Here is a 27,830-nt window from a genome sequence, read left to right as displayed (position 1 = left end):
AATGATAGAGATCACTTGAGGCTGTCAAGATGGACATCTGTGTAAAAGGAGTTTTCTGCTGTTTATGTCTGGCATTGAGGCTTGCAAAAAGACACATTTGAAAACTACACTGCCCCCCTTTGGCTCACCCATGTTTTTGTGTGCAAAAGATGCATGGTAAATGGACTGCATTTATTATATAGCGCTTTTCCATCTGCATCAGAGGCTCAAAGCGCTTTACAAGTAATGCCTCACATTCACCCTGAATGTGAGGGTGCTGCATACAAGGTGCTCACAACACACCAGGAGCAACAAGGGGATTAAGGACCTTGCCCAAGGGCCCTTAGTGATTTTCAGTCAGGCTGGGATTTGAATCGAGGATCCTCTGGTTTCAAGCCCAACGCTTTAACCACTAGACCATCACCTCCCCTAAAAACAAAAACAAAACACAACTTTGTGTGTAGATTAAAAAATAATCCAGGCATGTCTGGTTTTGTGTATCACATCACAGCTTTTCAAATTGAGTTCTTTCTAAATTTCAGCACCTGAGCTATTTGTCTATTTCTTTATGCGCTCCTCCTCAGTCAGTGTGGGCTCAAAGAGGATAAAGAAACCTCATTGTTTCGCCGTGAACTTGACACTAAAATATGTCTGTGTGTGTGTCCACGATTGTGTCAAAACTCTATCCAAATCCAAACAACACTAAAGGACGTTTGTCAATTGTGCAGTTTTTTGTTTTAAACCGACGGGAAAGTGTCGGCAAGTTCTAGGCACAGCCACGACGAAGTGATGCTGTGGTGGGCGTTTGTGTCTGTCCTGAAGACAAACCAACTGTCCTGACCAGTGTTGTCACAGTTACTTTGAAATGTTACTTCATACAGCTACTTCATTAGCAACTTTGGACAACTTGCCGGCAGCTGCTGAATGTAACTAGTAATCTAACTTGGTTATTTTTAAGATTGAGTACTCAGAAAAGTAACTGTTACTTGACTGTGATAACTATAATTGACAAATTTACTATTTTAATGCATCTCTTGCGACCTTCGGGGTTTTTCTTCTTTGTTTTAAAGTTATGTAAAACAAACGATGGTTTGCATGTACAGTCTGGATCTTTGTGATCACAATTTCGAATCTTGCACTGCCTATTACGCCATCTTTCTACTCTATAATAGTCGTTTGCACAGTCAACAACAGCGCAGTGTGCACCAGTCATGTTTACACTTGAACCTGAACTTAAGGCTTCAGGTTTAAACACAGTTAAAGCTACATGTCTCCAATTACACACACAATAGCGCTACCTGGGTTTGGTCAGTGTTTGCTAAACAGACAAGAGCGAGGCTGAGTTTGTACATGCTCCTTCAGGATGCACACTTGGCTTATTGCCCAGGAATTAGAGTTGAAGAATCACATACGCACTTCTTTCACATGATGATCTGGCCTCTACATGTGTTTTATTCCAGTTATACAGTAAGAATATTTACACTTTATCTTCGTTTGATTTTTATGGTGTCTTAAACTAGTGTGCTCAGTGACACCACAATGCAAATAACATTTGAATAAATTGGAATGGAAATTTTGTCTGAATTATCACTGTAATGTGACGTACAGTGAGGAAAATAAGTATTTGAACACCCTGCGATTTGCAAGTTCTCCCACTTAGAAATCATGGAGGGTCTGAAATTTTCATCTTAGGTGCATGTCCACTGTAAATATTGGATTTCCCAGGGTCGTGCACAAGTTGTATTCTCGGCCCGGTTTTTAAATTTGTCGTAAAGTATTGCAGTGTATCATATCGTGAGGTCCTTGCCAGTAACTAGCCCTACACCGTAATATGAATAGACCTTGCCAAGTGACATGGTCTTAACATGTTTGTGTATTTGGGAACCCCTCTGAAAATGGTTGTGTTCAAGTGGTCTTTGACATCATTAGGAACATCCTACAAGCACTGAACAAATTATGAGAAAGACCTATGTGTGTGGGTGTGTTCTTTTCCCTTTATTCATTCCAAGACTAGTTAATTAACAGTTGCGTACATTTTTCAGTGCTGTAAAGTTTGTGCAGTGTGCTGATATAACAACAGTAACTATTTAGTTCTTGCATGTAATCAATTGCTTTTCTGTACCCAGTCCCTGATCCACCAGGATCAGCAGAACGGGCAGTAGTACCACAGAAGAGAAAGGCGCAGAGTCCCACCCATTCCTCCAATGGACATTCCCCGTCAGACAGCTCCCCCAGCCCTCTCAAGAAAAAGAAGAAGCCTGGAGCCATCAATTGTAACAACAAAGACCAGGTAAGGCTCCAGTGTACTTGATATCTGGCAGGTCTTCAAAGGCTGTGAGTGGGTCTGTCCATTTCCAGTCGAAGAGGGATTTTCTTAGACATTGATACTGTAACTAATCCAGATGGTGAAGCCAAAGGTATTATGAGATGTGGGTTTGCAGAAAGTCAGAGTTGGGCACTTTCACATTAAAGGGTACATAGTGAAAAATGGGGATTAATAGTGAAACTAGTGCATTGCCCATTGGGATCCACAGGCTCTAGATTGGGTAGTGCTTATAAAAGAGGTAGCTGATATTTTTCAAGGGTGGTAATAAATTGTGCAACGATTCTATAATGAGTTGGAATGGCGTGAGTCCAGAATGTTTTTACAACTTTAGACCGCAACAGTTTTTAGAAGAACTCAACCCTTTTATTTCCTTTTTAATTACAAACTTTTTTACTTTATGTACTTACATTGAACTTACTAAATGAAATTACACCTTCATGCTTTTAATATATAGATTATTCATCAATGCAATCAAGTTTTATTTCTAAAGCGCTTTGCAGCAACCAAAGTTGATCAAAGTCCTGCACATAGTTAAAAACAACCATAAGATAAACATATACATCTAAAATATATTACAGTTGTCAGTTCCCAGGGAGTCACAGCTCTATGTGTCAATGCCATTTGAAACAAATAGGTTTTCAGCCTGACTTTGAACAGGAGCAGGGATGAGATGGAGCGTAACTCCAGAAGAAGAGGGTTCCAGAGTTTAAGACCTGACACGGCAAAGGCACGATCGCACCACTGTCTATACCTCGACCTTGGAACCACCAGCAGGTGTTGGTCTGAGGAGCGCAAGGCTCTGCTGGGCTGGTGAGGGGTCAAAATGTCACTGAGGTAAGGTGGTGCGGCCATGGATTGAACTATAGATGAACATCAAGAGCTTAAATTGTATTCGGAACTGAACCGGGAGCCAGTGGAGGGAGTAAAGAACTGATGTGATATGGTCGTGTTTGCGAGTGCTGGTGAGGAGGTGAGCAGCCGCATTCTGCACCAGTTGCAGACGGTGAAGAGAGGCTTGACTAAGTCCAGTGTATACAGCATTACAATAGTCCAAACGTGAGCTGATAAAATCATGGATGGTTTTCTCAAAATCTTTGCGTTTAGTAAAGGTTTGACCTTAGCTAACTGAGTTGGAAAAAGCTTGCTCTAACCACGGAGTCAATATTCGGCACGCCGCCACACGGGCGCCATTTGTCCTAACTTCACAGCGTTCATTGCCTACGTTCACCAACTTGTTCTGCATGTTTTAGAAGTGGACTGAAGTAGATTGGGTTAACTATGTGACATCAGGACCTGTTAAAGTAAAAATAGGACATTTCCAGTTACCACCGGGGGGCGCTATGGCAGAGGTGGGAAGTCAATATATGCAGATGTTCAGGGCAGAGCCCTCATCATGTCCAGCAAGTTTGAAGGATCTACAATTAAGTATGTGGGCGTTCGAAGTGAAACGGCGCCCTCCGAAAAGCTCGCCAAAGTTTGACGAATCCTAGCAGCCACACCTTTTGACCTAATTACATTCGTTTGATAAATTTTGATCACCATTGTGTCCTGATGATGTTGACCAAATTTGAAGATGATTGGATGAAATCCCTAGGACGAGTTCGTTCAAATGTAAGTAGTGGAAATGGCCGAAAACTGCAAAAATGAGCTCAATATCGAAACTTAAAATCAAAATGGCCGACTTCCTGTTGACATTTCACCATGACGGTAACAGACTTTTTTGTGCGTCCTAGCATGGTAAATATGTGTACCGAATTTCATTAGGCTACGACAAAAAAAACCCCAATGAGGAGGGGTTTTTGAAAACTTCTAGGGGGCACTATTTTGCGATTTCGCTGTGACCATGTGCACGACCCCCAAAATATCGAATTTCGGATCCGGCCGGACGACTTTACAAAGTTTGAGTTTTGGAGCATGGGAAAGGGCTGAAATTTGGATTTTAAAAGTGATAATAATAATAAACAGTGCAATTACAATAGGGTCCTCGTAGGACTTTTTCCTACTCGGGCCCTAATTTACCGCCCCCTGCTGGTAACAGAAAGAGTCCAAAATGTAGTTATCACATTGTTCAATGTTGTTGGCTAATATCCATAGTTTCTTCAATAATATTAGTCAACTTTCCGTTTGGCAGCGTTCATCCTTCACCCAAAATCCATAAACAAACCAAACGGCAAATGTCAGCTCTCCCCAGTTTGTCTGTGATCGAAGTTATACACATGCACGCACACAGAGCTTTTTGTCTTTTCTGCATTCTGCTACAAGCAGGTGCTTTTAATTTTTACACACTCGCAAACAGAAATGGTGGCGGAAGACATCAGAAGCAATGCACTTTTCATTCATGTAATGGCAACATGACACGTAACAAAACTGACCTAACCAATTGAACTACAAAAACACAATAAATCAATAACACTAACATGTTAAACTTACATGAACCGTAATAACATTTAAAACCCCAAACTCCCATGATGCATTGCAGCCCAATGTCCATTGTTCACTGTTAGGTAATTTTGCTAATTTCTCCAAAAATATTACTCCTATCAACTTTGTTTTTGCAGCGTGCATCCTTTTTTTTAAACAATGTTTTTATTGAACATTTTCTAATTTCAAACACAATAAGAACATAAGACCGACATATTAAAAAAAAAAAAGATGCCATCTAGAAAGCTTTAAAAGTATAACATCATAGACAGTCAAAGTCAAAACATTTCCAAGCCATTCGGATCAAGGTTACACTTTTTTCCTCTTTTCCCTCCTTTCTTTCCCCCTTTTCTTTTCCTTTTTTTCCTTTTCCCCCTCCCCCAGGTTTTATGACAAAAGGAATAATTTAATTTTGTTCAGAAAAAAGGTTCCATTTCTTCCAATATTGTTTACATTTATCAGAGAAATGTCTGATGGAAAAGGTTAGTCACTCCGTTACATAAAGCTTGTGTATTATGTCTATCCAGTCCTTGGTGGTTGGTGGTTCCTCTTTCAATCATTTCTGAGTTACTCGTATAGCCTTTTTACTGGATGCCTGTAATATTTGTAGCATGTACTGGGCCTGTTTTCTCAAAGAGGTTGGAATGTTGCCCAAATAAAATGTACAAAAACTCTTCCCTATTTGTAGTCCCATGATCAATTGTGTAATCTTAGCCACCTCTGTCCAATAAGGTGAGATTTAGGGCATTCCCAGAAGATATGAAAATGACCAACAGAAAAAGGTCCACATTTCCGCCAACCTTTGCCATGTTCAACATTTTTGGTTTGCAGTTCTTTAACCCGAGATGTAATAAAAAAATGCACTACATTCTTCCAAGAGAACTCCCTCCACAGATCGGAGCTTGAGGTGGTTGCAGCTGTTTTGCAAATGTTTGCCCATTCTTCATCAGAAATTTTTATTTTATCATCTTTTTCCCCATCTGAGCTTAATATAATTTGTAGATTTTTTTTTCTTTCTCATCTGCATTATTGAGCAAGTTCAAGATATCTGTTTTTTGTCAGTTTCCCTTTGCATGCATCTATAAAAATGTCAATTAGTGGCTGTCTATCCTGCTTCTTGGCAATATCTGCATTGAAATGGTGTTGTTACTGCAAATACCAAAAAAAAAAAAAAAAAAAAATCCTTTTCCAGATCACAATTATCTGATAATTGTTGAAAAGACATTAAACCCGTTGGGGAAGATATTTTCCAATATGCAGTGATGCCCTTATTACACAATAGTTTAAACCTATTATCAACTTTTGCAGGGATAAATTCGGAGTCATATGCTGGCCAGCGTAGGATTTTAGCATCATCTTCCGTGGTCTTGTTTTTGAGTTCTTTAAGCCAGATGCCAAGTGGTACCTTAATCAGGTTAGACACCTTATTTAAAAACAAGAGCAGTAATGGTTTATCCCCTAAAACCGACGGGAGAGGAGTTTGAATTTCAGCTTGATCTATTTCTTTCCACTTGGCATCACATAATGGGTCACACCATGCAATCAGAACCCTGAGCTGGGCAGCTTTATAGTAATTTTTTTTAAGCACGGGACTGCCATACCACCTTCATTTTTAGGCAGTTGCAGTGTTTCAAACCTTATTCTTGGACTCCGTTTATTCCAGACAAAGTTTGAGAACATTCTGTTCCATTCAACAAATTGCTTGGAGGGCACTTCAACTGGCAAAGCAAGAAATAAGTAAAGCAATTTGGGCAGCACAATCATTTTAGTAGTTCAGTTCAGTTATGCATATTCAGTGGCAGTAGTAACCATCGTTTAAGGTCTTTCTTAATCTTAGTAGTTAGAGGGATGTAATTATGGTTAAATGACTCAAGAGGTTCAGGCCAATTAAAATGGTTTATTTGACAAACAATAAAATGCAACATAAATACAAGGTATGCAAATGTGAGTAAGAATCAGTGGTGTATGCAGTGCATGAATGCGGAATGCGAGTGAATATGTGAGTGCAAATGTGTTGGCATGTGAAAACCAAAGGTAACTGGAATGAAAGATGAACTGAAGACAAACCAAATGTGTTACCTGGTGGGGAGAGAGCAGAGAGAGTGAATGAGCACAGCACAAACAATTTAACAGCACAGGTGCCACCACTCAGGCGGCCCCACTCCTGCCTGCCATGGGGAGCCTCCCACAACAGGCAGGGGAGAGCCGTGACAGAGGTCACTCAAATCTTTAGGCAGTTGAACTCCTAAATATTTAATTTGACTCCTATTCCAATTGCCCTTTAAAAGTTTAACAGTATTTTTATTTGGTCTGTAGTTAAATGCAAGTATTTGTGTTTTATGGAGGTTTAACTTGTAGCCAGAATATGAACCAAATGTGTTAAGTAAAGAAATCAGTAGTGGGAGGCTATTGTCAGGTTCAGTAAGTGTCACCAACAAGTCGTCCTCATACAAACAAACCTTGTGCTCAGAGCCATATATATAGATACCTGTAATGTCCTTAGATTCATGAATGGCCTGTGCCAGTGGTTCAATAAATAAAGCAAAAATAGCTGGGCTGAGCGGGCATCCATGCCTACAACCACGCTTAAGGGAAACCAAGTCTGACAGGTCACCATTCACTTTTATCCTGGCTGTGGGTGAGGTGTACAAGGAGCTCAGACAGGCAATTATTTGACTATTAAAACCAAAAGCGTTTAAGGTTAAATATAAAAACTCCCATCTGACGGAATTGAACGCCTTTTCAGCGTCAAGGCTAAGAGCTATTGATTTTGCAGTTTTCATTTGGTTGAGGAGGTGGAGTGCTCGACGCACATTATCATGTGTTTGTCTGTTTTTGACAAAACCTGTCTGGTCGGTATCAGGTATTATATTTTCTAATCTTTTAGCCAATATAGTAGCAAAAATGTTATAATCTACATTTAAAACGGGTATAGGTCTATAAGAACTGCATTCTGTTGTGTCTTTACCGATTTTTGGTATCACTGAAATAAGAGCCTGCTTCCAAGATGGTGGTGGAGGCCCTCCCCTCAGCACATAGTTAAAACAAGATGTTAATAGTGGAGTAATTATATATCTGAAACTTTTGAACCATTCAGGTGGGAAACCGTCTGGGCCTGGCATTTTATTGCTCTTCAAGTTTGATATTACTTTATTAATTTCCTCTTCTGTTATTTCTCGCATAATTGTATTATTTTGTTCCGTTCCAATTGACGGTAAATCCAAGGAGGTCAAGAAATGTTCTACCAATGTTGAATCAGCTGCTTTGGGTTGGGAGTATAAATTGGAATAGTAAGCCATGTTGTATAGCTTCTAAATTGTATTGCATCTCATTGGTCTGAGGATTTTTTACTTTGTGTATAAACCTATCAGCCTGTTGTTTACATGCCCTCCAGGCAAGTAGTTTTTTGGCTTTAGGGCCATTTTCATAATAATTTTACTTGACAAATTTGGCCTTCTTGTCTATTTGGTTCTCATATAAATCATTTAGAATCTGACGCACACAGGATAATTCCTTTAAAGTCTCTTCATTGTTGTTTTTCATGTTTCTCTTCCAAATGTTTAAGCTGAACAACCATGTCCTTAATCTGTTTTTCTTTTTCTTTTTTCCTGTTAGATGACCACATTATTAATTTGCCTTTGAGAACTGCCTTAGCAGCATCCCATAACACACTGGGTGAAATGTCCCCTTTATCGTTATGAAAAATGTAACTGTTAAATTCTTGTTCAACATATTCTAGAAATGGCGGTTCATTAAGGAAACTAGAGTTAAGTCTTCAGAGAGTCTCCTTATGTTTCATATCTAGATGTAAAACCAAACAGACTCCAGCATGATCTGAGACAAAACTGACTCCTATGTTACAATATATTATCCTGTGCCTATCTGAATTTAGCGTAAAAAAAAAAGTCGTCTGGAGAACATTGAATGAGAGTGCGAGAAAAAAGTAAATCCTTTTTCACCTGGATGTAGATGTCTCCAGACGTCAATCATACCTAATTCCTTCAGCATTTTTTTAACTTGCAGCGCTTCAGGTCATTTTTTTTTTTTTTAGAACTGTTTGAGGAGTCTAATAATTGTTGTAAGTTGAGGTTCCAGTCTCCGCCACATATCAACACCCCTGATGTTTCAAGACATATCAAGTCAAAAACCCTCCTAATTAGCTGCTTATCCTTCCCTGGTGGTCTATACACATTCAATAACGTGACTTCTTTATGATCAATAAAACCTTTCACTAAAACATAACAGCCTTCTTTATCAGAAATCTGGGAGGAGAACTGGAAGTTTACTTTATTAGAAATAAGAATTGCTACTCCTCTTGAATTACTTTTTTTTATAATATGAATGTTTAAAACCTAGCTTTTTGAGTTTTTCATGTTCCTCATCTGAAAGATGAGTCTCTTGCCAAAAAAAAAAAAATCACATCCTGCTTTTCACGTTTCATTTTAGCAATAACTTTGCTCAGTTTGGTAGGATTGTGCAAGCCATTTAGATTAAGTGTTATGATATTATATTTCTGCCTATCCATTTCTCCTCCAAGAGAAGCACACTTTTTTTTACAAATATTTCTGAAAACTAGATGGCTTGAAAACAAAAGGAAAAGTGTTGGTCTGAACAATAAAGAACAATTATAACAGTTATGAACATAAAACAAAAGTGACCTCCATGTCTGAAGTGCAATCCTCACTTCTGGGCTGAAAGGGGAGTCCCTTCGAGGAGGTGGGGCCTGTCGTGATGCGAGCTGGGGTCTCTGAGTTGTTTCAGTCAGAGCAGTGCGCATTATTAGAGAGAGCAGGTGGAGTTACCCAGAGGACGGGCTACGTTTACTGTTACTTAAAACAAGAGAAAACGCCAATACGTGCAAATACTTATCAAGTTGAGAGTCCCATTCGTGGCTGTAGAAGTGGTTCCCCTCCTCTCTTTATGCAGTACTCTCGCGCCGGAATCCCTTCAGCTTTTCCTGAATGTATTTCAGCCTGGTCTCTATTACGGCGTGTTGCTCCTGTAGCGTACCACGCCGCTCGTGTCAACCTTTTCCCGGTTGGCTGCATCTCGGGGGTCGGGGTTGCTACATCGATAATGCCTCTGCTTTTTAGGTCTGCGTCGGCCTCCTGTGCATCCTTGTAGATCATCGTACCTGTGTTGAGGTGTACACGAAGCCGTGCCGGGTGAAGCGTTTGAAACCGGATGTTTTTTTTCTTTCAGCGTCCTTCTGATGTGGACATATGCCTTTCTCTTCGCCAGTGTATCACTGGTGTAATCCTGCCCAAAGAAAAGGCGTCTTCCATTGCACTGAATATCCTTCTTATTCCAGGCGGTGTGAAGCACAAGCTCCTTGGTCTTGAATTCGAGAAAATGTATTACCACAGATCTAGGGTTGGAGTCCGGTGGTGGCTTAGGACCGAGGGAACGGTGGCATCTTTGTATTCCCAGGGGAGAGTTAGGGGAGAAAGTTCAGTCTTTATGAATCTTTCAATAAATTCTGTAATGTTATCCCCTTCCACTCCTTCTTTCATGCCGTGGATGCGTATGTTGTTTCGACGTGAGCGGGACTCCAAATCTATGAGTTGAGTTTGGACGTGGTCTTGTAGTTCAGCTGTGTGAGAGAGTATTTCTTTTACTTCAGCGCTAAACTCCTCAATCTCCGCCACTCTGTTCAACTTCATCGATCCACTTTTCCATTACTTTGAGATCAGAGGTAATGGTGTTGAGCGTTGTTTGCATCTCCTCTCTGAAGTCTGAAAGTTCTTTCCTGATCTCTCCTGAGGCTTCTTTAACATCTTTTCTGAAGTTGGGACGGACGTCTTTGATTTCGGCAATGATGCTAGCTCTCATAGCCTCTAAAAGAGTGTAGTCGGCTTGGTTGCTAATACTAGAGCTAGCATTAGCACGCGCGGTAGGATCGTCAATTTTGCTCGAATTGACATCTTCAGGGTTCGACTGTGGGTTTCCTCTCGTTCTCCCCATATTTCCCCCGTCAAGCTTCTTTGACAATCTTCCTGTAGTTATATAGTGGTAAATTTCTACGGGGGAGTCGGGCCCACTGGGAGCTGGTGGTTTATGCTGCCACTCGCCTCTCCGCCATCTTGGAAGTCCGCAGCATGCATCCTTGACCCAAAATACTTACGCATACCAAGTGGCAAATGTCAGAAACCCCAGTTTTCCGCGAAAGAGGCCACGCATGCACTCATATACACAGAGGCCGCTTGGCTATTATAATATAGATTGTGACTAGATTCTTTAGTTTATTTCAGTAATATTAGTTTCTCTTATATCAGGCCCACGTGGTGAATAATCTTGCCAATTATTTAAGTTCTACCATGAGTTTTTTTTAAAGGTTATGGATGGAAATATGCCCGTTTTGTAAATTTGTGTCAGACGTGTATATTTCAATTTCCATTGTTAAAAAATTAAGGCGAGACTATCTATAGTTTTATGTAAAAGTTTGAGCACCCCTGATGATTTCCGTGATTTTCCTTTATACGAGGATCGTAAATCATTGGTTGTTTGGATCAGCAATTTCAGTTAACTATATCATATAGCAGACAGAGTGATATTTGAGAAGTGAAATGAAGTTTATAGGATTTACAGAAAGTGTGCAATAATTATTTAAACAAAATTAGGCAGGTGCATAAATTTGGGCACCCCAACAGAAAAAAAATACATCAATATTTAGTAGATCCTCCTTTTGCAGAAATAACAGCCTCTAAATGCTTCCTATAGCGTCCAATGAGAGTCTGGATTCTGGTTAAAACTATTTTGGACCGTTCTTCTTTACAACACATCTCAGGTTTGTTGGTTTCCGAGCATGGACAGCCTGCTTAAAATCAAACCACAGATGGTCTGGGGACTGAGATGGCCTTTCCAGAACGTTGTACTTGTTCCTCTGCATGAATACCTTGTAGATTTTGAGCAGTGTTTAGGGTCGTTGTCTTGTTGAAAGATCCAGCCCCGGCGCAACTTTAACTTTGTCACTGATTCATGAACATTGTTCTCACGAATCTGGTGATATTGACTGGAATCCATATGCCCCTCAGCTTTAACAAGATTTCCAGTACCTGCACTGGCCACACAGCCCCACAGCATGATGGAACCACCTCCAAATTTTACTGTAGGTAGCAAGCGTTTTTCTTGGAATGCTGTATTCTTTTTCAGCAATGCATACTGCCCATTGTTACAGTGGGGTAAAAAAGTATTTAGTCAGTCCTTGATTGTGCAAGTTCTCCTACTTAGAAAGATGAGAGAGGTCTGTAATTTTCAACATAGGTACACTTGAGGTGCGCATCAAAACGAAAGAGGGGCGAATCAAGCTTGACAGGGCGCATTGTGTCACCGGACCCAAGCCCGCTCCTACACAGTAGCCTAGATCTGTGATTGTGCGCTTCCACAACTACCAGGATAAACAACAAGTGATGAATGCTTCTTGGGACATTGGACGGAATGGTCAGACGGTGATGCACGAAGGCGCCACTGTAATGTTTTTCCCTGACATGTCACCCGCTTTGGCTTGTAAGAGGAAGGGCTACGACGCGGTGAAGAAGCAACTCCGGGCACTCGACGCTGCTTACAGGCAATTATACCCAGCTCTACTAAAGGTAACTTTCTGCAGATCGAGCAAAGTGTTCAACAGCCCAAAAGAGGTTCAGCACTTCAGTGATTCCATATTTTTTTCCCTGTGCTTGGTCTAAAAAAAGTAACCATTACTGACTGCCACAATTTTTTTTCCTGATTTCTTATAGTGTTTCTTAAAGCCAGAAAGTTGCCATTTGAAATGACTTTAGTTTTGTGTCATGTCTGTGATCTGCTTTTTTTTCTACAAAATTAAACAACTGAATGAACATCCTCCGAGGCCGGTGATTCCATAATTTTTGCCAGGGGTTGTAAAAGGCGTAAGCAAACTGAACAAAGAAAGATTCTTGAATCTAAGTTAAAGCGTGCTGAGGGAAAATACATACAAACCCCAACTGCTCATAAAATTAAAGCGATATCAGCGCTTAGGTACCCTAGACACACTTTTGACAGGTGAAGCTCAAAACCAAATTATATTCGCAAAACAAAAGCTGTATGAATTTGGTGATAAAGCAGGAAAATATTTGGCATATTTAACAAATAAAAAGGCAGATTCACAGTCTATTTCCTCTGTAATAGATCATCAGGGTCAAACTTTTGATACATTAAACATTAACAATACATTTCAATGTTTTTATGTAAATTTATATAAATACGAAGAACCACCTGATTGTCTTGAGAAAATGGATGCCTTCTTTTCTTCCCTGACCCTTCCATGTCTGTCAGAGGAGCAGAGAAGTTCTCTCAATGTCCCAATATCTAAAAACGAGCTCCTCAGTGCTATTAAAGGATTGCAGTCTGGTCGATCCCCAGGCCCAGATGGACTAAGCGTAGAATTTTACAAAGAAATATGATATCTCAAGGAGAGACTTTTATCAATACCTCCAGGTAAGAGACTTTGTCAAGAAAGATACTGCAGATTTAAATTTTGGGAAAACAGACATTGAAAGACAAATTTTCCTCACAGGGTCACCTAGTTCTATAAAAGTGTTTTTATAATATTCTAAAAGACTGTACTACCGCAGACACATCTTTCCTGAAGGGACTTTGGGAGAGTGAGCTTAACTAGATTACCGATGAGGAGTGGGAAACAGCTTGGAGTAATGCAAAACCACTTTGTGTCTGTAATAGGGTTAAAGCTACTCAGTTTTTAATTCTTCACAGAGCCCATATTTCCCCCTTTCGGTGCAATAAATTAAATTCTAGTTCCTCCCCAATTTGTTTAAAATGCAAGACTGAAACTGGTACCCTCACACATTGCTTTTGGACCTGTTCAAAAGTGAAACAATTCTGGAAAACAATTGGCCAAGAACTAAATAAAATTTTATCTCTTGATTTGAACAATAACCCCAAATATTTATTACTTGGTGTGGTTGACCCTGTTGTACAGGGGAAGTATAACAGGAAATTGTATAAAATGTTGTCCTTTTGTGCTAGGAAATGTATTTTGGTTAATTCGATCTCAGACCAGACTCCTTCTTTGACTCAGTGGCAGAAGATGATCTTTGGCTTTGTTTCTTTGGACTAATTGACATGTCGGCTGCATCATAAGGCCTTTTTGGAAATACGCTGGACTTGAGGTTTCAGCTATTATGCACAGAGCAATTTCATTTTAAATTGGGAGTATCTGTATTTGTTAGGTGAAGAGGCCAATGTTCATGTTCTGTTTCCCTTCTATTGTTTTTATTCTCTTTAAAATAAAACCAGTAAATACATATGGAAAAAAAAACAGGTACACTTCAATTATGAGAGACAAAATAAGAAAAAAAAAAATCCAGGAAATCACATTGTAGGATTTTTAAAGAATTTACTTGTAAATTATGGTGGAAAATAAGTATTTGGTCAATAACAAAAGTTCAACTCAGTACTTTGTAATGTAATCTTTATTGGCAATGACAGAGGTCAAACATTTCCTGTAAGTCTTCACCGGGTTTGCACACAGTGTAGCTGGTATTTTGGCCCATTCCTCCATGCAGATCTCCTCTAGAACAGTGATGTATTGGGGTTGTCACTGAGCAACATGGATGTTCAACTCCCTCAACAAATTTTCTATGGGGTTGATGTCTGGAGACTGGCTTGGCCAGTCCAGGACCTTGAAATGCTTTTTACAGAGCCACTCCTTTGTTGCCTGAGCAGTGTGTTTGGGATCATTGTCATGCTGGAAGACCCAGCGACGTTGCATCTTCAGTGCTCTCACTGATGGAAGGAGGTTTTGGCGTAAAATCTCATGATACATGGCCACGTTCATTCTTCCCTTAACACAGATCAGTCGTCCTGTTCCCTTTGCAGAACAACAGCCCCAAAGCATGATGTTTCTACCCCCGTGCTTCACACAGTAGGTATGGTGTTCTTGTAATGCAACTCAGCATTCTTCTTCTTCCAAACATGACTAGTTGAGTTTTTACTAAAAAGTTCTATTTGGTTTCATCTGACCACATGATATTCTCCCAATCCTCTCTGGATCATCCATATGCTCTCTGGCAAACTTCAGATGGGCCTGGACATGTACTGGCTTAAGCAGAGGGACATGCCTGGCACTGCAGGATTTGAGTCCCTCTCTGTGCAGTGTGTAGCCTTGTTACTTGGTCCGAGCTCTCTGCAGGTCATTCATCAGGTCCCTCCATGTAGTTCTGGGATTTTTGTTCACCGTTTTCATGATCATTTTGACCCCACGGGATGACATCTTGCATGGAGTCCCAGATCGAGGGAGATTATCAGTGGTCTTGTATGGTCTTCCATTTTCTTACAATTGCTCCCACAGTTGATTTATTCACACCAACCTGCTTGACTATTGTAGACTCATTCTTCCCAGCCTTGTGCACATGTACAGTTTTCTTCCTGGTGTCTTTCGACAGCTCTTTGGTGTTGGCCATAGTTGAGTTTGGTGTCTGACTGTTTGAGGCTGTGGACAGGTGTCTTTTATACAGATAACAAGTTCCAACAGATGCCATTAATTCAGGTAACACATGGAGGACAGAAAGAGAAGTTAGAGGTCTGTGAGAGCCAGAAATCTTGCTTGTTTGTGGGTGACCAAATACTTATTTTCCACCATCATTTACAATTTTTTTTAAAATCCTACAGTGTGATTTCCTGGAATTTTTATTTTGTCTCTCACAGTTGAAGCGTACCTATGATGAAAATTACAGACCTCTCTCATCTTTCTAAGTAGGAGAACTTGCACAATCAGGGATTGACTAAATACTTTTTTACCCCATTGTATGTCCAAATAACTCAATTTTAGTTTCATCAGTCCACAGCACCTTATTCCAAAATGAAGCTGGCTTGTCCAAGTGTGCTTTAGCATACCTCAAGCGACTCTGTTTGTGGTGTGTACGCAGAAAAGGCTTCCTCTGCATAACAGCATCATACAGCATTTCCTTGTGCAAAGTGCACTGTATAGTCGAACAATGCACAGAGACTCTATCTGCAGCAAGCTCCTGTTGTAGGTCTTTGTTTTCAGGTCATTTGAGAGGCTTTTAGAGGCTCCCATGTTGCCACTCATTAGAAGAGATGCAAAGAGGGGGAAACATTTGCAAATGGCCACCTTAAATACCCTTTCTCATGATTGGATTCACCTGTGTAAGGAGGTCAAGGGTCAAAGAGCTTACCAAACCAATTTTGTGTTGCACACTTTCTGTAAATACTAGAAACTTCATTTAACTTCTCAAATATCAGTGTGTTCGTCTGCTATATGATATATTTAACTGAAATTTCTGATCCAGACAACCAATGATTTATAAAGGAAAATCATGAAAATTATCAGGGGTGCCCAAACTTTTGCATACATTTGTGTGTGCGCATGCATATATAGTGCAATTTTTTTTAAAAAGGAGGAGGGGTTGTCGTGGAAGACAAAGTGCTCCATTAGATGTACCATCGACAGATAAAGTGCTTGATATCAAGAAGACCTACCAGTGGTTAGAAAAGACTGGCCTAAAGGACAGTACAGAAGCTCTGATCATGGCAGCACAAGAACAAGCCCTAAGGACCAGATCCATAGAGGCAGATGTCTACCACAGCTGACAAGACCCAAGTTACAGGCTGTGTCAGTGTGCCCCAGAGACAGCCCAGCACATAGTAGCAGGATACACTCTGGGACAGTGTAGACTGAGAGGCACATACAAGTGTCAGGAATCATATACAGGAACATATGTCCTGCATAGGGATTAGAAGTCCCCAAGTCCCGATGGGAGATGCCACCAAAGATTAAGATATAATGTAAAATATACATTAAATGGAAGTTTTAGTGGCCACAAAATCTGTAATCTGGATCATATCTGGATCAAACTGTCAGTCAATAAAGGATGCCATCCTACAGAACATGGTCGAATATGAAAGAAATTCAGTCTTTTTTGACAGAGTTATGAATATTTGAAAATTCATTTAATGTTAAAAGATAGGGATTTTCTAATAGTTTTTTCTTGACTTTGACCTATGGCTTTGAAAATTGAATTAGCTCTTGCCTATCAGGATATGGAATCCTCTGTAAAAATTTCATAACGATATATGAAAAATTGTGGGTTACAGGCTGTTCAAAAACAAACGAACCGGTTTGAAAACATAACCTACACCCATCTTTGTTGGCTGAGGTAAAGATAGAACCACACCAGATTTGTTTCTTTTTTTTACAGTTACCTTACAAAATGCCTCGACCTTTATTTAAAAGGGTTTTAAAATTAGACATAATACTGCAGTAGTGTTGTACATGTTGCAGAATGTGACTTCATAAAAAATTTTGTCCCTGACAAGACAAAGTGTGGTGCCAAATTCAGAAGGGATTTTTGGAGAGATGAATGCATCAGAGTCCAATGGCATAGATGGTTCTGCTTTTGTTGGGGGTTCATTTCTATGATAAACATAATTTCTAAATAGGATTTATTTTATTTTTGATCTTCTGTGATGCACGTTGGTACCCTTTAACATGAAAGTGCCCAGATAGTAAGACAGAAAGGTGAATGATGAGTTAAAGCAATGTGTCTTAAGGCCACATGTATTAAAAGCAAAACAAAAAAAAGCCCACATCTGTTTTTTTCTAAAACTAATTGCATTTCACATTATGTGACATTGAAGATATCTGGAAACTTACAAATATTCATCATATTGCCTTTGAGATTTCAGCTGTGTATTCTGCTGGTTTCAAGAATGAAAGTTTGGGTGTGACATGTTTTGAGTGCCTTTCTGTGAAAGTGTGTTCACATTGTTGAAATCATGTGCTCACATTGATCTGTGGACAGCTGTCACTGGTGCTGCACTTTCTTTTACTTTACACCCATTCAAACATTGCTAGGATTAGCTATGTCATCAGCTGAACTCCATACAGCAGTTACACTATTAGCTGCCACTATTTTATCTTATTTTTTTAAATGCCAAACTGAACGGCTGCATTTAAAGGCTGACCATCTCTGGGCAGGTTTATGTTTACCTATATTTTCAGGGTCACCACATAATACATACCATTGCATTGCTCAATGCCAAATATTTGAGATGTAAGTTCTTCCAGCAACCGTCTCATGTGAGCTCAGAGGGCCTCAGTTTTGACCTACTTCCCCCCACCCCCGAGTCAATCAAGGAGGAGTCAAATGTCAGCCAAAATACTTTACCCTGGACTTTACAGTATAATGCAGCAGATAATAGAATATTTACAAAGGAATCCTTCAAAGGGCAATGCATTCACCAAATTTGGCACAAATACTCCTCAGACATTTCTCTTTTGAAAAAGCAGAGTGTCCACTTGAATTTTCAGTAGACAGCCAGGTAGGGGTCAATTAAAGAATTACACAGGGGTTAAAATTTAAAAATGCTCCAATCATATTGAAAGGTATTCCATATTATTTACCTGATTATGACGATTTCAAAAAGGTATAGTTTGGACCAGACTGAATGTTATGGTGAGAAAGGTCACTTTCAGTTTCTACAGGGGACAAAAGTTAGAATTTCTCCAATTTTGGTAAAAGGTGGTGCAAATTATTGGTTGAGCTAATAGGATTAATAGATGGAATAGTTCTGTGTTGTATGGCTGGGGGGCCTGGCTGCCTTTTTGTTTCTGTCTTTTGTTTTTCCTTCCAGGTGGCTTGCATTTGGGACTGAGTGGCTGTGTTTGCTGAGGTTATCAGGACCTCACCCTGATCACCTGAGGCCGTCAGGACTCACAGCTGAGGTGCATCTATATGGATTGGAACATGGTGGCATTTAAGACTGGAGTATACAGTGTGTATTTACCAGAGACTCGACCTTGTGACCAGACGGGTGAGATCGTCGTCTCGGGAGCCATCTCATCATCAGTGGATGCAGAGAACGTCCAGGGTTTGATGCACGGTCTGTAAAGAGGAGGGGGGAGGTCTCACGCTCGTCAAGCACACTTCCTGAGTATGTTAGATTTTGTGACTAACATTTATACAGTCAGTAAATGTGGGTCCCTCACACCTTTATTATATTGAGCTGTCTGTTAGTCATGTATCGGCTTCCACTGCAGTGGAGTTTTGTGAACTGGATGTTCCATGCCTGCAGGTTGGGAAGCTGATTAGTAATCAAGCCAGGAAGTGTTTGCTGTTTGTACACCTTTAAGTGTTCTCTCTGTGTGTAGAGTGTGGACTCACATAATGGTTCCTTCTTTCACAGACTCGGTTTGTTGCGGCCACCTGGGGGGTACCGGCGGGGTCCTTGGGTCCGAACAGCTTCTGGCTCCGGACCGTTAGCGCTGCTGGGAGCGCACCACGCCAGACCGCACTTTCTTTTGTTATTTTTTGTATCACTGTTATGTATTAAATTCAGTAGCCTTTGTACCGTGCTCTGCTATTTCATACTGGGTCCTTCAACACGCTGGTCGGTTCTCCGAGCTGCGTCCGACACATAACAGTTCTGACTGTGTTGAATGCTTGGTCTCCAAAGTAAAGGTCAAACAATGTTGATGTCCATTGGATTCTATGACATGTAACATATGTTACCCTGTAACATAAGTAAGTATGACACATGGTGCAAACTATTCTTTTTGAGAATCCTATTAACTCAACCAATAATTTGTATTAATTTTTTTCCCCAAAATTAGAGCAACTTTAACTTTTGACCCCTGTACAAACTGAGATTGACCTTTGTCACTATTGTTGCTGTTTTTGCCTCGTAACTCCCATAAAATTCAGTCACAGTTAGTCCAAAACTATACCTTTTTGGAATCTCTGTGGTAGACAAATAATGTGGTGTAGTTTTCAATATGATTGGAGCATCTTTTAATTTCGACCCCCTGTGTAATTCTTCAATTGACCCCGACCTGGCTGCCTATTGAGAATTCAAGTGGACACCCTGCCTTTTCAAAGGGTAATGTCTAAGGAGTATTTGTGCTAAAGTCAGTACTTGCATCACCATTTGAAAGATTTTTTTTCAGTTATCTGATGCACTAGTACCAATTCGTTGCTATCTAGTGTTCCATCAGGACAGATCTTTTTAGTCTCGACAGAAAACAAATTTGTTGTTGCACAATTCTGAAAATTCAAACACATATGTTATCATTAGCCTCTCCTCCTTTAGGAGCACAGTCACCGTTCCACTCCACACTGACTGGTTGCATGTACAGACTTCAGAGCATTTATGAGGTCAGAGTACAACAAATTTATATTTGGTGTGCCTCCATTGTGCAAAGTGCATTCCTGTGCCCAACACTATTGCAATGCACCACATGAACAACCATTGAGGAAATGCACACAATGTTATTCCCACAATAATGTGAACACACTATGGTAGCTGTTTGATGTTCAGATATTTGGTTTGTGACATTAATCTGTTGTTGTTGTCAGTTTATTGTATTTTTTTTTATAAATTTGTATATGTCTTGAAACTAGAGAAATGTAAAAAAATATTTTCTCACTCCATTTATGCAGTAAATGTTATTTATATGTTTGCTAAGATACTATGATACTGTGTAAATCCTTTATTTTATTTTTTTTTAAGAATTTTATCACCTGATAAAAGCCCACTATATTTAAACTGTACTCCTAGCCTTTGTTGTATGAAGTTTGCCATGAAAATAGTTTCAACCCTCCTGGCATTAGACTTTTTCCATGACTAAAGTTAAACCGCACAATGATTACAGGGGTCACGAAAGACGGCCTCTAGCTTTTTGTACAGTGTTTCCCCTCATCTAGTGCCGTAATTTGGACTGTGAACCATCTGGGGGTGTGTTCAGTGTTCAAAAATTTGGTTACAGGAACATATCGATTTGGAACTTATCAGAGACAGTCGTTCTGTTCTCTGCTTTAAACAACAAAGAAAAAAAGGCCTAATGTCATTTTTGCCTCAGGCCTACACCCTAGACCTGCCGGTTTAGTCTGCTTTCACTCACAGGCTGAAGCAGTTAGACAATCAATATATTCAGATTTAGTATGAGTTTATTTAATGCCTTAAAAATAGTCCTGTTTTGTGTCTGCTTCGTTGTCCTGCGTGCTGCTTGCCCTGCCTTACTGCTGCCTTGTTTCTGTTGCACTGCACCTTTTGTGTTTGTTTCTGCGTGTTTTTTGAAACCTGCCCATGTTTCTCTTGCCTGCATTTCAGGTCAGAGCTAAGACATGGTCCCTTTTACTATCTGAAGCAGCCAGCACTCACCACAGACCCCTGTTGATGTTGTACCACAGGACGGCAGGAATGACTTCTACTGCTGGCTGTGCCACCGCGAGGGCCAGGTGCTCTGCTGTGAGCTCTGCCCCAGGTGTACCACGCCAAGTGCCCTCAACTACAGCCGAGCCCGGAGGGCGACTGGTTCTGTCCAGAGTGTGAGGTACCTCGCTAAAAACGTTTGTGTGTGCCATGTACATGCTTGTGGCTCTTTAAGGCTCGACCTTGCCTTGTGTTGTCGATACTAGGAGCATCATATTGTCTGTCACGTTATGGCATGTGAGCAAGTCAGAGACTAGGAACACTTTAAGAAATTAGTTAAATCTGTTGCTTTATTGACTAATTAAAAAAAGCCTATAGAATCTATGGCACATGATGTGACACGTCTGTGCGCATGATTAATAGCTGTCACACTGTTTAATTTAAGATGTGCTGGTGGAGTTGAATCTCGAGGAAATATTCTTAGCATGTCGTCTTTCTTCTTTTTTCCATAGCATGGGTACTGGAATGAGATCCAGTTCAAAGGTGTTCAGTCCGTCAGAATCATAGCCTCAGCTTTAATCTACTCCTCTTATTACGTCCGCCAAGGATGTAATAACATCATCAGCATTTATTTATTTGTCTGTCTGGCTGTTAGCAAGATTACGTCACAACTACTGCACAGATTTTGACAAAATTTTCATCACAGATAGATGTTAGACCAAGGAAGACTCCATTAAATATTGGAGGTGATCAAGATGCTGGATGAAGTTTCACTTTATATAGGATTTGAAGGGTTACTTTTAGCAGGATTACTTCAAAACCATGCACGGGTTTTTGACGCAATTTTTCAACACAGATAGATAATAATTCATGGAAGCTCCTTTAAATTTTGGAGGTGATCTGGATTCTGGATCAAGTTTCACTTTATGTACCCCTTGAAAGGTTACATCAGAACGACTTCAAGGACTCTCACCAAATTTGCACTACAGATAGATACAGTAATGTTCAGAATAATAGTAGTGCTATGTGACTAAAAAGATTAATCCAGGTTTTGAGTATTTATTATTGTTACATGGGAAACAAGGTACCAGTAGATTCTCACAAATCCAACAAGGACCAAGCACCAAGCATTCATGATATGCACACTCTTAAGGCTATGAAATTGGTCCGGGATTCGGCAGGCCACTCCAAAACATTAATTTTGTTGGTTTGGAAACCAAGATTTTGCTTGTTTACTAGTGTGCTTGGGGTCATTGTCTTGTTGACACACCCATTTCAAGGGCATGTCCCTCTTCAGCATAAGGCAACATGACCTCTTCAAGTATTTTGACATATCCAAACTGATCCATGATACCTGGTATGCAATATATAGGCCCAGCACCATAGTAGGAGAAACATGCACATATCATGATGCTTCACTGTCTTCACTGTGAACTGTGGCTTGAATTCAGAGTTTGGGGGTCATCTCACAAACTGTCTGTAGCCCTTGTACCCAAAAAGAACAGTTTTACTCTCATCAGTCCACAAAATATTCCTCCATTTCACTTTAGGCCAGTTGATGTGTTCTTTGGCAAATTGTAACCTCTTCTGCACGTCTTTTATTTAACAGAGGGACTTTGCAGGGGATTCTTGCACATAAATAGCTCACACAGGTGTCTTCTAACTGTCACAGCACTTACAGGTAACTCCAGACTGTCTTTGATCATCCAAGAGCTGATCAATGGGTGAGCCTTTGCCATTCTGGTTATTCTTCTATCCATTTTGATGGTTGTTTCTGTTTTTCTTCCACGTGTCTCTGTTTTTTGTCCATTTTAAAGCATTGGCGATCATCTTTACATAGGAGACACCTGATTCACACCTGTTTGTTCCACAAAATTGACGAACTCACTGACTGAATGCCACACTACTATTATTGTGAACATCGCCTTTTCTACCTTTTTTTTTTTTTTTTTTTTACTAATAGACCAATTTCATAGCTTAAGAGTGTGCATATCATGAATACTTGGTCTTGTTGGATTTGTGAGACTCTACTGAATCTACTGGTACCTTGTTTCCCATGTAACAATAAGAAATATACTCAAAACCTGTATTACTCTTTTTAGTCACATAGCACTACTATTATTCTGAACACTACTGTATTAGCGTATGGAAGACTCCACTGAATTTTGGAAGTGATCTGGATCTGGATCAAGATTTCACTTTATATAGGCTTTGAAGGGTACGTCAAAACTACTTCAAGGACTTTCACCAAATTTGCACCACGGATGGATATTTAGGGCCTGAAGACTCTACGCATTTTGGAGGGGAGCCGGATCTGGATTAGCGGATGTCAAAAATCTCTGTTTGCTCTTTTTATTGCTGCCATGGTTTTCTGACAGTTCGGTGTTGCAAAAGCTCATGCATGACTCCAAACGCTGTATCTAGCAAGAAGGAAAATAGCTGCTTTGAGCTGAAAACGTGTAAATCTACAACTTCCTACACAGAAAATTGAGTGGAAATCAATAAAGAATCAGACTGATCATCCGAATCAATAATGGCATTGATATTGATAAAATCTCATCAGTTCTCATACCTGCTTTGAAATGTGTCCTTTGCACTTTACATTGGTTTAGACAGAAATTGATGATTAGCTAATCTTTTTTCCTTCTTCTTTAATTTAATTTAAAATTTTAATTAATTTTCTTGATTTGCAGAAAATAACTGTTGCTGAATGCATTGAAACTCAGAGCAAAGCGATGACGATGTTGACAATAGACCAGTTGTCCTATTTGCTCAAATTCGCACTACAAAAGATTAAACAGCCTGGGGTAAGACTTGCTTCATGTGCGTCTTACAGTGCTTTTTCTCGCTAACACAGAATATGTTATCTGGTATTTATCCAAGTGATAACGGTGAAGGTTTGACTCATGTCTCTGTTCCTTTTTGTTCATCTTTGTCTAACTTGAACAGACGGAGCCTTTTCAGAAGCCTGTGTCTTTAGAACAGCACCCAGATTATGCAGAGTACATCTTCCACCCTATGGACCTGTGTACTTTGGAGAAGGTGCCTTTTTATTCCCATTTTATTTGCACAAACGAAAGGGGTGGGGGTCATTTACATAACTTTTAGGTAGATTATAATTTCTCCTTGAAGTGCCTTAACTTTGAATTCTTTTCATTTTCAAACAGAATATCAAAAAGAAAATGTACGGCTGCACCGAAGCCTTTCTTGCTGATATGAAATGGATCTTGCACAATTGCATCATTTATAATGGAGGTAGGCTACAATTAATCCATCTGGGATTTCCTGCAGCGCTCATATGGCCATTAAAAATAAAGTGTGCATCTTTGTTTCAGGCAATCATAAATTAACAGCAACTGCAAAGGTCATTGTCAAAATTTGTGAACACGAGGTAAAGTAATTTCATTTACACAACACATTTCTACACATATTTTTGATTGACTGTCTAAGTAATGTCTTTTTTTGTCATTCAACATACATCTTTAGATGAATGAGATTGAGGTGTGTCCAGAGTGTTACCTGTCTTCTTGCCAAAAAAGGGACAACTGGTTTTGTGAGCCATGTGTAGGTCAACAATTGTAAATACCAAGATTTCAACAGATTGTTTTAGAGTTTAAACATTTTTAAGGGGCAGTCCTTCGTAGTCTCTTCGAAGTTTAAAACGGGGCACCCAAATCCTGTCTTTCAGCTCTGTTGAGTTCTTTATATGTTGTAAGTTCATACTTTTGTGTCAAGGTTTCAAAACAAAAACACCCTGTGATGGACTGGCTGTCTGTCCAGGGTGTGCCATGCAATTTATGCTGAGATGGTTTCCAGCACCCTAATGGTATAAGCAGAAGACAGTGGCTAGAAAACAAAAAGACCTCCATGGGGCTGAAAAGTACAGTTTGGGGTCGTGTTTTACACTTGAACATTTGGAAAGAACTGGCCCTTAACTAAAATAGAATCATTAAATTGCAGTATAGGTCTATGGTGTACTCAGTTGTTTGTCTTTGTGCCTGACAGAGTCAACCCCACCCTCTTGTTTGGGCTAAGCTAAAGGGCTTTCCATTCTGGCCAGCAAAAGCACTTCGAGAAAAGGATGGGCAGGTAGACGCTCGCTTCTTTGGACAACATGACAGGTGACAGTAGCTTTGTACTCCAGGGGAAGCACACTTTGGTCTGGGTTGTTGCTCCATGCGTAGTTCAAGAAACACTGGTCTCCATCTTACTCAGACTTGGGAATTGTTATTGAGTTTTGTCTTTTCATACAGGGCCTGGGTCCCTATTAACAACTGCTACCTCATGTCTAAAGAGATTCCATTCTCTGTGAAGAAGACAAAGAGCATTTTCAACAGTGCCATGCAAGAGATGGAGGTCTATGTGGAAAACATTCGCAAGAAATTTGGGGTCTTTAACTATGCACCCTTTCGTACACCCTACACACCCAAAAACCACCTCCAGATGCTAGTTGACCCTTCCAACCCCAGTGCTGGGACAGTGAAAACAGAGAAACCTGACAAACTTCGTTTCAACTTTGACATATCTGCATCTCCCAAGATGGTGGTTGGTAAGAGTTCGGTGAGTCGGAGGGTTGCAATGACCGATGTGCCTCGATCGCCCATGAGCACCACTTCCTCAGTTCACACAGGGTCTGATGGAGAGCAGGACAATGTAGAAAAGGCCAACAAGAATCCCACCTTTCACTACAGTACTGGAGAGGAATCAATGGACTGTAATGGTAAGTCAACCAAAATGTTGTTGCATTGAGAAAAAACATTTAACTCGTGCAAAGACTTAAACAAATCCACAATGTTTTGCTTAAATCACAGTATCTCCCACCTCTGGGAAGGTTGGTCCTGCAGGCAGCATGACAGGCAGCCCAAAGCCTTTTAACCCTGGAGTAGTACCTAAGCAGGAGAGAACCGGAGGCACTGGCAGCATTCTTAATCTCAACCTGGGTCAGTACCAACAGTGCAAATTATGGTCAAACTAGTGCTCAACATATAATGATGAGTTGGAAGTGGGAAATGAAATATAATACACTGCATCCGGAAAGTATTCACAGCGCTGCACTTTTTCACCATTTTATGTTACAGCCTTACTCCATATGAAATTGATGAAATTCATATTTTCTCCCTCAAAATTCAACACACAATACCCAATAATGACAATGTGAATAAAGTTGTTTTTTTTTTTTTTTCGATTTTTGCAAATGTATTGTTATTATTATTATTAACAAGAAATTTAAGAAATCACATGTACATATATGTTCACAGCCTTTGCCATAAAGCTCAAAATTGAACTCAGATGCATCCTGTTTCCACTGATCCTCCTTGAGATGTTTCTACAGCTTAATTGGAGTCCACCTGCTGTAAATTCAGTTAATTGGACACGATTTGGAAAGGCACACACATGTCTACATAGAAGGTCCCACAGTTGACAGTGTATGTCAGAGTACAAACTAAGCATGAAGTTAAAGGAATTGTTTGTAGACCTCAGAGACAGGATTGTCTCGAGACACAAATCTGGGGAAGGGTGCAGAAAGATTTCTGTTGCTTTGAAGGTCCCAATGAGCACAGTGACCTCCATCATCCTTAAATGGAAGGTGTTTGGATCCACAAGGACTCTTCCTTAAGCTGGCTACCCGTCTAAACTGAGTGATCAGGGAGAAGGGGCTTAGTCAGGGAGGTGACCAAGAACCCGATGGTCACTCTGTCAGAGCTCCAGCATTTCTGTGTGGAGAGAGGAGAACCTTCCAGAGGGACAACCATCTCTACAGCAATCCACCAATCAGGCCTGTATGGTAGAGTGGCTAGACGTAAGCCACTCCTTCGTAAAATGCACATTGCAGCCACCTGAAGTCACCTGAAACACTCTTAAATCATGAGAAACAAAATTCTCTGGTCTGATGAGACAAAGATTGAACTCTTTGGCGTGAATGCCAGATGTCATGCTCGGAGGAAACCAGGCACCATCCCTACAGTGAAGCATGGTGGTGGCAGCATCATGCTGTGGGGAGTGTTGTAATGTAACGAAGCAGAATTACTTCATTACTGTACTTAAGTAGAATTTTGACGTATCTGTACATTACTTTGTTGTTTACATTTCTGGTGACTTTCACTTTTACTCTACTACATTTCCTCAGTAAAATGTATACTTTTACTCTGATACATTTCTCTTAAACATCTTCGTTACTCTTTACTACAGTATAAAAGTACAAGAAATTTGATTGGGCAACGCCTGTTTGCAGAGGTGACAGTATAAGCCGGAGCGTAGCACATGCTGTCCTCTTCAGCAGGAGCGCAGCGCCTTTCACCCCTGCAGCAACAAGTGCCGTGTTTGATATAAAACACGTTTAAAAGATGAAAATAAAATAAATACGACAGGTTGAATCTTTGCCCCTGCTGAGGAAGACTGTGGAGGGTGAAAACCATCTGTCCTTTGGACACCAAACGTGCACACGCTGATGCACACACACATACACTGGAGTGCAGCACATGATCAGAGTTAACACACGCAAAAGGGGAAAACTACCGACAAAACGAGCCAGCATGTCTTTCATTTTATTCATCATTTGAAATGTTTGCAGAGAAGCACTGTGTATAAGCGGCTCCACATTTTGGATTTGAGAGTTCAAAGAGCGCTGTGTTTGGTTGCTTTGCAGCGGTTGGTGGTGGTGATGCTTGGAAAGTTTTTTTTTTTTTTTAACTTTTCCTTAAATTTAGCACAACTGTGTAGCTACAAATGACTGTTACAAGAGCCTAGCTGTTGTGTTTTTAGTAGAAAAGTGCGGGTGGGTCTTCCAGAAAAAAGACTGCGTGGTCTTCAGAAAAAGAACGGCACTCATCCCGGCACCAACTCCTTGGCCAGAGGTGGATACAGCCTTTTATAGGGGCTGAGACCCCCTCCTAGTTTCTCCACATACCACACTGGCTTTCTTTTCATGTTGCTGTTTCAGTGCCCACTCGTTTTG

General features: G+C 40.3%; 1 protein-coding gene across 1 annotated transcript in view; it reads left to right on the top strand.

The window, feature by feature from the left end:
• The window catches only part of LOC117512664 (protein kinase C-binding protein 1-like), a 61,538-nt gene that overhangs the window by 13,765 nt on the left and 19,943 nt on the right, over positions 1–27,830 (top strand). Inside the window, 11 exon segments of the mRNA XM_034172811.1 lie at positions 2,106–2,269; positions 20,914–20,986; positions 20,989–21,056; positions 23,569–23,682; positions 23,825–23,917; positions 24,043–24,130; positions 24,211–24,266; positions 24,362–24,439; positions 24,881–24,996; positions 25,129–25,595; positions 25,687–25,815. Of these exon segments, the coding sequence (XP_034028702.1) occupies positions 2,106–2,269; positions 20,914–20,986; positions 20,989–21,056; positions 23,569–23,682; positions 23,825–23,917; positions 24,043–24,130; positions 24,211–24,266; positions 24,362–24,439; positions 24,881–24,996; positions 25,129–25,595; positions 25,687–25,815 (1,446 nt within the window).

The sequence above is a fragment of the Thalassophryne amazonica genome, chromosome 6 (genome assembly GCF_902500255.1).
Source record: "Thalassophryne amazonica chromosome 6, fThaAma1.1, whole genome shotgun sequence".
NCBI classification, from domain to species: Eukaryota; Metazoa; Chordata; class Actinopteri; order Batrachoidiformes; family Batrachoididae; genus Thalassophryne; species Thalassophryne amazonica.
This window is presented reverse-complemented; position numbering and strand designations above follow the sequence as displayed.